Source organism: Schistocerca serialis, chromosome 3, assembly GCF_023864345.2.
Source record: "Schistocerca serialis cubense isolate TAMUIC-IGC-003099 chromosome 3, iqSchSeri2.2, whole genome shotgun sequence".
NCBI classification, from domain to species: Eukaryota; Metazoa; Arthropoda; class Insecta; order Orthoptera; family Acrididae; genus Schistocerca; species Schistocerca serialis.
In genome coordinates this window covers 308,275,021-308,287,264 of record NC_064640.1, presented here as the reverse complement: position 1 = coordinate 308,287,264, position 12,244 = coordinate 308,275,021, and the positions used below count along the sequence as shown (strand labels likewise).

Genomic DNA, 12,244 nt, shown 5'->3' with positions numbered 1-12,244 from the left:
CGATCAGCAGTCACTGGCGTCTGTGCGGCCTCGGTCAAATTTTTGGCAACATTTCACTACGGCTGGACATGATGCATTTGGGCCAGAATTGCATAGTGAATCAGCGTGCAATTTAGATACCTTGTTCACGAAAAGCGTACTGCCCTGTTTACTTCAACTCTGGAGTACGTTTCCAGTTCCCGTACTATTTCAGTCGGTATACTGTGATACTCCTGTGATCCATATCCCAGCATAAATGTGTCTGCAGGAAACCTGGAACATATACTTTATGCAATGACATATAATATAGAATAATTTAAGGCGCCGAGTATCGACCCACCAAGAATAAATAATAACTGTTTACTGACTTTACTTTATTCTCACTGTCATATATACAAATCAAAAAACGTTTTGCATCACCTCAGTTTCGAGAGTTCCGGAACCAGTACAGAAAATTGGGATAGAGATCAACATAAACATTATTTCCGCTCTTTTTACTGCTCATGCAAACCGCACATTGCATGTTGTACCTCTATACAGCGAGACCTTCAGAACTGATGGTCCAGTTTGCTGTACACACCGGTACCCCTAATACCCAGTAGCACGTCCTCTTGGAGTGATTCATGCTTGTATTCGTCGTGGCATGATACCCACAAGTTCATCAAGGCACTGTTGGTCCCGATTGTCCCACACCTCAACGGCGATTCGGCGTAGATCCCTCAGACTGGTTGGTGGATCACGTCGTCCATAAAGAACCCTTTTCAGTCTATCCCAGGCATGTTCGATAGGGTTTATATTTGGAGAACATGCTGGCCACTCTAGTCGAGCGTTGTCGTTATCCTGAAGAAAGTCATTCACAAGATGTGAACGACGGAGGCACGAATTTCGTCCATGAAGACGAATGCCTCACCAATATGTTGCCGATATGGATGGCATTCACGTATCGTACAGCCGTTACGGCGCCTTCCATGACCACCATCGGCGTACATCGGCACCACGTAATGCCAACCCAAAACATCAGGGAACCTCCACCTTGGTGCACTCGCTGGACCGTGTGTCTAAGGCATTCAGCCTGACCGGGTTGCCTCCAAACACGTCTCAAATGGTTCAAATGGCTCTAAGCACTATGGAACTTAATATCTGAGGTCATCAGTTCCCTAGACTTAGAACTACTTAAACCTGACTAACCTAAGGACACCACACACATCCATGCCCGAGGCAGGATTCGAACCTGCTACCGTAGCAGCCGTGTGGTTCCGGACTGAAGCGCCTAGAACCACTCAGCCACAGCGGCAGGCAAACACGTCTCCGACGACCGTCTGGTTGACGGCATATGCGACACTCACCGATAAAGAGAACTTGATGTCAATCCTGAACGGTCCATTCGGCATGTTGTTGGGTCCATCTGTAGCGCGCTTCATGGTGTCATGGTTGCAAGGTGGACCTCGCCATGGACGTCGGGAGTGAAGTTGCGCATCATGCAGCCTATTGCGCACAGTTTGAGTCGCAACACGACGTCCTGTGGCCGCACGAAAAGCATTATTCAACATGGTGGCGTTGCTGTCAGCTTTCTCTGGGCCGTAATCCGTAGGTGGCGGTCATCCACTGCAGTCGTAGCCCTTGGGCGGCCTGAGCGAGGCATGTCATCGACATTTCCTGTCTTTCTGTATCTCCTCCATGTCCAAACAACATCGCTTTGGTTCACTCCGAGACGCCTGGACACTTCCCTTGTTGAGAGCCCTTCCTGGCACAAAGTAACAATGCGGACGGGATCGAACCGCGGTATTGACCGTTTAGGCATGGTTGAACTACAGACAATACGAGCCGTGTACCTCCCTCCTCGTGGAATGACTGGAACTGATCGGCTGTCGGATCCCCTCCGTCTAACAGGGGCTGCTCATGCATGGTTGTTTACTTCTTGGGGCGGAATTAGTGACAGCTCTGAACACTCAAAGGGACTGTGTGACAGAATATCCACAGTCAACGTCTATCTTCGGGAGTTCCGAGAACCGGGGTGATGCAAAACATTTTTTGATGTGTATGTAACATAACTTTTACAGTTTCGCGCAGGAAGTATAAATTTTCTTAGTCTTACTTATTGTCTTAATGGGTATTTATAGACTTCGCAACAAAATATAGTGAATGTCATTCGCACTATGGTCAAGGTCCAACGAACCATTTTGATCTCGAAAAACTGAGTGCTTCTAAATATAAATAGAAGTTTGACTAGTTCTTTGTCAGATTTTGAACTTTACGCATGCGTAATGGGGACTTCTGTCCCTGTTATGAAAATGTCATTGTCCTCAAACACATCTTGTGATATACTCCAGATCTGGCTGTCATTTTACATGTTACTATAGGAGGAATGTATTCGGTCTGAGGGGGAAGATACAGTTTGCGTTTGTAAAAAGAGCCTAAAATGAGCTTTCCTTTGCTTCTTGGTGGAACGCTTTCGTATCTAAATTTGTCCTCGATTTTGCAGCTTTGTGGTGACTGATTCATGCGTCTATATGGAAATTCCCATATAGATTTGAGGTTGTTCTTGAAAATTTGCTGTAGCGACGCAGTTATGTAAACTTCATGCGTGGTGCTGAAGTGGCCGTTTTCCACAAATACCTTTATTACACCTTTGAGAAATTTGTTATGCCAACAGTCGACCTATATCATTTATTTTCTTGTGACAGAAATTTCCGCCAGCTGTAGTGGTATATATGGATGCCTCATTACAGTTCAAGCGAGCTTTTCAGCAACCGTACGTCCCGGGAAGGTTAAAGAAGTATCTTTCGGCTTTCTATCGCTCTCAGGAACTGTTTCCCACACTTGTAAGCGACGCGTGTGTGTGTGTGTGTGTGTGTGTGTGTGTGTGTGTGTGTGTGTGTGTGTGTGTGTGTGTGTGTGTGTGTGTGCGCGCGCGTATTTATGGTCCATGGGCGCAAAACGGCGTGGTTATCAACGCCCGTAAGCGACGTCAAATTTGGTATACGAATACATCATTAATAATAACTGTACAAACTTATCCAACAGAATTTAACACCTGCATTCCGTATATTATTAGATTTCATCTGATAACTGAATTTTACAGGAAGTGAGAATACATTTGCAGCCTCTTTGATATTGCATCCATTCAGCTGGAAAGAGAAGTTCTAAATGAAATTATCAGTTACTGAATTGCTGCACTTCCACCTCACGTGGGAGGTATGCAGTTCAGTACGTTACCCTTTTTCTCACCATCACTGGTAACAGTTCCCTGGAAGCAACCGACTATATCAAAGATAAAATCTGTCAAGGATTCATTGATCTGTCGGTTGCAAGAGAGTTAAAATGTCGCCCGTTGAAACAGCCGCTGTCAAGATTCACTTGCTTGGCAAGACTGGAGGAATATTAAGAACATGCATTCAGCCACGACATTGCTGTAGACGGAAGAGGTACGGCCTTCCGCCCACTCGCTCAGAGTACTACTGATTCAGTGCGAAGATGTATCGACAATGACAACGAAAAATTACGACACATTCAAAATAAATCGATTCGAAATCTCGTGGAACTATATTCGAAGGCAGAGAGAGAAACCCGTAGAACGGAAAGAGTGTCTAAACAACTACACATTAAATTTAGGAAGGATATTGGCAATGTACTTATAACAAACGAAAGCATTACTTCAACGAACGATGCTGAAGTAGAAAAGACAACGCTTACAGACCAAGAAGTAGCAGTGTTAATACAAAACGGATAGGAATCTTACAAGGGGAGGCCAAGACGTTGGGATCACAGATTTACTTCAAACTCTGTTCATCTTTAGTAGGCCATTAAAACAACATAATGTGCAAGTTGTATGGTGCACTATTCCGGCAATTCCGAGAAAATTGCAAAAGAAGGTTTAAGCGTCTGTTATGTGGCTCATGTACACTATGTGATCAAAAGTATCTGGGCAGCCCAAAAAACATATATTTTTCATATCAGGTGTACTGTGCTGCCATCTACTGCCAGGCACTCCATATCAGCGACCTCAGATGTCATTAGACATCGTGAGAGAGCAAACTGGGGCGCTCCGCGGAACTCACGGACTTCGAACGTGGTCAAGTGATTAGATGTGACTTGTGTCGTACGTCTATACGCGAGATGTCCACACTTCTAAACATCCCCAGCTCCACTATTTCCCAAGTGATAGTGAAGTAGAAACGTGAAGGTACACGTGCAGCACAAAAGCATACTGGCCGACCTCGTCGATTGACTGACAGAGACCGCCGACAGCTGAAGAGGGTCGTAATGTGAATAGGCAGACATCTATCCAGACCATCACTCAGAAATTCCAAACTGCATCAGCATCCACTGCAAGTACTGTGACAGTTAGGGGGGAGGTGAGAAAACTTGGATTTCATGGTCGAGTGGCTGTTCATAAGCCACACGTCACGCCGGTAAATGCCAAACGAAGCTTCGCCTGGTGTAAGGAGCGTAAACATTGGACGACTGAACAGTGGAGAAACGTTGTGTCGAGCGACTAATTGCGGTACACAATGTGGCGATCCGATGGCAGGGTGTGGGTATGGCGAATGCCCGGTGAACGTCATCTGCCAGCTTGTGTAGAAGCAACAGTAAAAATCGGAGGCGGTGGTGCTATGGTGTGGTCGTGTTTTTCATAAAGGCGGCTTGCACCCCTTCTTTTGCTTGGCACTATCACAGCACAGGAATACAGTGATGTGTTAAGCACCTTCTTGCATCCCACTGTTGAAGAGCAATTCGTGGATGGCGATTGCATCTTTGAACACGATCGAGCACTTGTTCGTAATTCATGGCCTGTGGCGGAGTTGTTACACAACAATAACATGCCTGTAATGGATTGGCCTGCACAGAGTCGAGACCTGAATCCTATAGAAGATCTTTGGGATGATTTGGAACGCCGACTTCGTGCCAGGTCTCACTGACTGACATCGATACCTCTCCTCAGTGCAGCACTCTGTGAAGAATGGGCTGCCTTTCTCCAGAAAACCTTCTAGCACCTGGTTGAACGTATGCCTGCGAGAGTGGAAGCTGTCATCAAGGCTAAGTGTGGGCCAGCACCATATCGAATTCCAGCATTACCGATGGAGGGCGCCACTAACTTGTAAATTACTTTCAGCCAGGTGTCCGGATACTTTTGATCACATAGTGTATCTGTGCGAAGAACTGGACGTTAGAGTTCGTGGTGGTTAAGTGCTTTGCGTTCGAGCTACGGTAGATGAACGTATACGAGGCTACCGTTCGACTCCCGCTCAAACTTCAGTTTTAATCTACAGTATATTAAACTATCGGAAGAAAGAGAAATTTTTCAAAACGCCAACGAGGTGTGTTTTCCCTTGGAAACTCTGGACATTCTCTGTAAAGACAGGAACACTGCATTCATTCAATGTGAAAGATGCCGTTTCAATTTATGTTTTCCATATCTGTATGACAAATAATATCCTGCAACGTGTGATGTCGAGAGCACATCCGACGAGTAATTGTGCATTACTCTTGCGGCCTGGCACGTTGTGACTTACTGTATTACTGAATAACGTCATTCGTATCATTATTTATCCGCGTTTGACTTGGGCTTCCCAACCTTGTCCCTCGTCCTTGAAATTTTAATTAAAAATTGTAAGTAATCAGACAACATAAGGAATTCACTATAACTTCATGAAAATGCACGTGGCGTTTTTCATAATATTGCTTCTCAAATGTCATGTAAATTAAATAATGTGACCAGTGATGAAAACAATATACATTAAAAAATTAAAAAAATATAGATTAAAAAAGAACTGCCGGCGGGATTTTTTCAAAAATCTTAAACTTTATTTCTTTAAGTATATACAACAACAACAAAATGAGCGATTGATCAGGTTTCGGTTACATTATGTTACCATTTTCCTTTTACATTTTTGTTTCGTTTTCTCTTCGTTTTGCTTTATGTTCAAAGTTAGTTTTGCTTTTATTTTCATTGCATAATTTACTACTGTTCTTAATATTTGTATCTATTGAGGATTTTCGGGGGGAAAGTCCTTTGAATATTTTAATTAGGGTCCTTGTTTGTGAGCATATTTGCTACAGTCACTGTCAATATTGAGCGTTGTTGTATTATTAAACATTTCTAACATAAAATTTAAGTCAAGTAAGATTTAGATTGTGATTTAAATTTCAAAACGAGCATGAAATTTGAAAAGACCATTATTTGCAAGCACCGGAGCAGGGGTGCAGCTGGTGGCATTTATGTGTAGTTGGTTCGTTTTGGTTCAGACCCTTAAATGTAGTAATTGATGGAAAACGTAGCATATGAAACAAATTTTAAGTTGGCACATTACACTTTAGAGGTGGTATATTACGTACCACAAAATGGAGAATTTGTTTCGTGACACAATCAACACTTTACGGCTAAGATTTACAAATAAAAAGTCAGACATGAAGTTTGAAAACAGTGTTATTTACATGTATAGGGGAAGGGATCTGATGGCGACATTTATGTTTAGATGATCAGATTTGGATGGAACTCTTAGAAGTGGTAATGGGAGATAGAAAGACTTCAGTACATTGGAGCAAAATAATACTAAACAATTTTGTGTTGACACAACGCCATCATGGTGGTGTATTATTATGTACCACAATATCGAAGAATTTGTTTCGTCGCACAAACTCTTTACAACAGGAAGGAGGAGTTGAATTTGGCTCTGCTTTTGAATTTTTGTGACTTTCACAGATACGTGCACGCTTCACTGTAGCACCGATTCTTGAGATGTTGGTGGGTGGGGGTTCGTGGCTGCAGCAGACGGGCATGGCCGACAAACCGTGGCAGCAGCTGCAGGGAGGACCGCTACCTGCCGTCAGCTGGGCATACATGTGAGTTACAACAACTGTGCATGCCTTCCTAAGTAAATCGTGCCTCACCCCTAGGCAGAAACAAGCGGTCTCACACATGTTTGGAGCTCACTCAATATGCGTTTCTGATAACAGGTTGCTTAGCGAAATATACTTATTGTTGGCTCCATCATAACATCTGTCAGTTTGACCATTGAATTTTTGAATATTCTGTATAATTCCACGGTCTACAGAGGTTTGTAAAGCTCAACAATCACACTTAACCTTTCCCACTCTACTGTCTTTTAGCTTCATGAGTTACATCTACATACACTCCGCAAGCCATTGTACAGTGCAAGATGGAGTGTAGTTTGAACCATTGCTAGTAGTTTCGTTCTCTGTTCCACTCACTAAAGGACGGTGGGAAAAGTTACTACCTGTAAGCGTCTGAACAAGCCATAATCTCTTGCATGTTATCTTTATGGCGCTTACACAAGACGAACGTTAGAGACAGTAACAACATTCTGCAGTCTGTCGCATATGCTGATTATACAGGGTGATTTTGCTAAAAGGGGACTGACTACCAGTAAAAGTGGCACAGTGATTAGCACACTGGACTCGCATTCGGGGGAAGGGGGGGGGGGGGACAACAGTTCAAACATGCGTCCGGTCATCCTGATTTACGTTTTCCGTTATTTCCCTAAATCCCTTCAGGCAAGTGCTGGGATGGTTCCTTTGAAACAGCATAGCCAACTTCTTTTCACATCCTTCCCTAATCTGATGGGACCGAGCCGGCCGGGGTGGCCGAGCTGTTCTAGGCGCTACAGTCTGCAACCGCGCGACCGCTACGGCCGCAGGTTCGAATCCTGCCTCGGGCATGGATGTGTCTGATGTCCTTAGATTAGTTAGGTTTAATTAGTTCTAAGTTCTAGGGAACTGGTGACCTTAGAAGTTAAGTCCCATAGTGCTCAGAGCCATTTGAACCATTTGATGGGACCGATGACCTTGCTGTTTGGTCCACCTCCCCAACCAACCAACCTAAACGGGGAAAAAGTGCAGGGTAAGGAGCAAAAAAGGTCATATTGACATATGGCTGGAAATATGTTCTGAGGGATGTACGTCTACTTGAAGGACGAGATAAAAGATCTTTGATACTGTCGCTGGTATTAGCATCAGGGAGGTAGTCCACCAGCATGGGTAAACCAGACGGTTATATGGAACAATTTCATTGACAATTGCTATTATATGTGTGACTTAAAATGCGTGTAAGCCTTATTAACTACGACCCTGCCTCGATGGCGTCAGTTTTGCCACTGGTTTGTCGCTCAGGCTACCATGGTGCTGGGTTTTCTGATATCCATTCTATTCACAGACGAAGCTGTCTTTACAATGGATGCTATCGTCAACCTTCACAACACACATCTGAGTATCCCCATGGTATGGTGGCAGCGAACCATCGGCTCCAGATCAGCCTCAATGTGTGGGCAGGGATTACTGGCGACTGCCTCATGGGACCAGTCATTTTCCACACACCTCACAGGTGAGGCATAGCTGCCTTCCTTTTGGTGATCCTGCCTACTCTGCCCTGGGGTATCATTTCCTGCAACTTGTCCCTATTTAGCAAAACCACCCGGTATAAACTTTCTCAATAGAGTTTGAGAGAAGATAGTCTTCTTCTGTCCACGGATTACCTTCTAAGCTCATGTAGGACTTCTGTAACTTTCCAGTACTGATAGTTGGTAACACATCTAGTAGCACGTCACAGAATTGCTTCAATGTCTTACTTTAATATGATCTGGTGGGAAACCCAAATACTCAAACAGTACTCAAGAATGAGTTGCACAGGTGCTCCATACATGTTCTACCTTATAGGTGGTCTACGCTTTCTCAGAAAACTTCCCATAAACTGTAGTCATCCATTCGCCTTTCCTACGACTGATATGTGCTCATTCACTTTCAGGTCATTTCGAACGTTACGTCCAGATAACTAATCGCACCAAATAGAGATTCTGTCCAGGTTGTTCTGAATCCAACGACAGTCTTTCAGGAAGGACACTTCCCAGCACACAGAGCGCCATCCGTGATCAGACATTCTCAGATTGTTGCTGACCCCAACCGACAGATTGTTTATGCATGTGGAGAACATGAATGGTCCTATCACACTTCCCTGGAACCCTCCTGAAGTTAATCCTGTTTCTGATGGACACCCATGGTCAAAGACAACGTGCTGGGCCCTATTATTCCAAACACCTTCAAGCCAGTCATACAAGGGCACTTCAAGAGGTAAGTTACACGTTATTATGGCAAGTTAAGTAACTTTTACTGAGTGCTGCACTATATTTCAGTTCAGTTCAGTTGTGTGTGAAATCTTATGGGACTTAACTGCTAAGGTCATTAGTCCCTAAGCTTACACACTACTTAACCTAAATTATCCTAAGGACAAACACACACACCCATGCCCGAGGGAGGAATCGAACCTCCACCGGGATCAGCCGCACAGTCCATGACTGCAGCGCTTAAGACCGCTCGGCCAATCCCGCGCGGCCACTATATTTCAATTCGACACAGACACATGACATTATTTTTCAACATAGTCACCAAGTCACTGTAAACCATGATCGGAACATTCTACCAATCATTCAGCTCTACAAATGTAGAAATCTGCCCGTTGGTTATGGAGCCATTCAAGAACCTTTGTGTGAACGTCCTCAGTGTTGAGAAATATCTTTCCCCACAAATGTTGTTTAAGTTTGCTGATTGTCTGGACAAAGTCGTCTATGGTCGATGTCAATGGCCTTCCTTCCGGATCAGCATGGCCTTGGTCAAATTACTGTTGACGTTTCACTTCATTTCATTACATCACCAGAATTTCACGGTGAATCTATGTGCAGTTTAGGCATTTTACCCACAAGAATCGTACTGGCCAACGTACTGCAGCTTTGGAGTGTGTTTCCAGTTGCCATGCCAATTCAGTCGCGCACTGTGATGAGTCTGTTATCCGTACCACAACAGAACTGTGTCTGCAGGAAACCCTAAACTTGTACTTTCTTCTGATCGCGCGCAATGATATTAGCGTCGGACGACATGTGAAACGTACCTTCTGAAGTCCCTACTTATATTTGAGAACCTATTTCGTTTGCTCCGTCGTTTGTTAACAATATGTGGTGTGGTACAGTGTGGAATGTTTCCAAGAAATCTATTTTAACTGAAGACAGACGCCAATGACTGTCATTTAAGTGAAATGTGATGGAAATCCTTTCAAAGAAACTGATATTCTTCTGCAGTGTGGGACTCTTCTACCACTTCTTCCTTTCAGTATGCTCTCGGGTATCTCATCCCCAGTACACTGAGGTGACAAAAGTCATGGGCTAACGATATTAACATATACACACGGCGGTAGTATCGCGTACACGAGGTAGAAAAGGAAGTTCATTGGCCAAGCTGCCATTTATACTCGAATGATTCACCTGAAAAAGTTTCCAAAGTAATTGTGACAGCACGACCGGGATCGACAGACTTTGAGTGCGTAATGGTAGTTGATGCTAGACGCAAGGGACATTCCATTTCGGAAATCGTTACGGAATTCACTAGCCCGAAATTCACAGTCTCAAGAATCTGCCGAGAGTAACAAATTTCAGGCGTTAGCCTACCTCTCGCCACGGACAACGTGGTGACGACGGCCGTCACTTAACAACCGAGAGTAGAGGCGATTGCGTAGAGTTGTAGCCATTACAACAGTGCGGAGGTATTTGGCGTTAATGGGCTATGGCAGCAGACGACCGATGCGAGTTCCTTTGCTAACAGAACCACATCGCCTGCAGCGTCTCTCATGGGCTTGTAGCCGTATCGTTTGGACCATACACGGCTGGAAAACCATGACCTGGTCAGATGAGTCTCGATTTCAGTTGGTAAGAGCTCATGGTAGGGTTCGAGTGTAGCGCAGACCCCACGAAGCCATGAACCGAAGTTGTCAACAAGGCACTGTGCAAGCTGGTGGTGGCTCCATAATGGTGTTGACTGTGTTTACATGGAATTGACTGGGTCCTCTGGCCCAACTGAACCAGTCATTGACTGGAAATTGTTGTGTTCCTTACTTGGAGACCATTTGCAGCCATTCATGGACTTCATGTTCCCAAACATGTCACCGCGCCACAATTGTTCACGATTGGTTCCACAGTTTTTCACGATTGGTTTAAAGAACATTCGGGACAGTTCGAGAGAATGATTTGGCCTCCCAGATCGCCCGACTTGAATCCCATCGAACAATTATGGGGCGTAATCAAGAGGTCAGTTCGTGCACAAAATTCTGCAGCGGAAACATTTCTTCAATTATGGACGGCTATGCAGCATGGCTCAATATTTCTGCAGGGGATTTCCAACGACTTGTTGAGTCCATGCCACGTCGAGTTGCTGCTCTATGTCGTGGAGGAGGAGGCCCGACACGGTATTAGAATGTATCACATGACTTTTGTCATCTCAGTGCACACAAATCATTTACATGGCTCTGAAAAAAAATCGCCACAGCAACGACATTAGTTACCCAGTTGATATCGAAGAGAGATAGTTAGTCTCACTTCATAGCAATTGCTCCTTTTGTGGCTCCAACGTGTCGTGAAAAAACAACAAAATGCCTGTCGCATCCATATCTGTATTCGACTGGGTATTTTAACAAGCCAGTCAGAAAATAAATGTTATCGCTTCCCGTACACAGTATCCTTTGAGAAGCTACAAAAGCAGAATCTGCAGATCGGCCAATTTTGCCGTTCTTCAGCTGTCGGTTCCATTAAACTGGGTACATTTTTGCGTGTTCAGATTCAGAAGCCAACTACTTATGTTGAATCAAGTGGCAGTGATGACAGGGAATATTTCTTTAATTGTACCCTTCCGAACGTAGTGTGGACTCTACAAATTGTGCAACTTTTCCATACTCTTTTTCCTGGATATTCTAACTGGCTCGTTAATCTGGGTTAATTTTTTTCGCACTAAGTTGCAGATGCCCTCTCCTAAAAGGGTGGACTATGTGGAAAGTGACGACAGAAAATACGAGGACCGTCTTTTAAACTCTTAAAATGTTTACAAAAACAATGTCAGAAACCTTTTTTTTGTAAAGTATTGTGCGCATTTAAGATGTGTCCACATTTTTATGCGTTCGAACCAATTTTGGCACCATTTTTCCCTCTCTGTTGTTGGAACCTCAAAAACATGGTTTTGATAGAATTGTGGTGATGAAATTCACTTTCCGTGCATTTTTTAAATTTGAAATAAAGGAACCGAAAGAAGTCGTTAGGTGATAAGTCAAGTGAAGAAGTGCAGTGAGACATTAATACAATGTTTTTCTCGGCCAGCTAATCAATTGATGTGCTGTGTGCCAGGTGTTATTGTCATGATGAAGACTCAAAGTCTTCGTTGTTTGTCCTGATTTCGTCGACAACTCGCTGCAACCAAACTGTTGTACTGATCTTCG

At 44.1% G+C, this 12,244-nt stretch overlaps 1 protein-coding gene across 1 annotated transcript in view; it reads left to right on the top strand.

Annotated features, from left to right (window-relative positions):
- The window catches only part of LOC126470103 (uncharacterized), a 109,176-nt gene that overhangs the window by 23,740 nt on the left and 73,192 nt on the right, over positions 1 to 12,244 (top strand). Inside the window, exon 5 of the mRNA XM_050097678.1 lies at positions 6,683 to 6,822. Within this exon, the coding sequence (XP_049953635.1) occupies positions 6,683 to 6,704 (22 nt within the window). The 3' untranslated portion in view covers positions 6,705 to 6,822. The remainder of the gene's footprint in view (positions 1 to 6,682; positions 6,823 to 12,244) is intronic.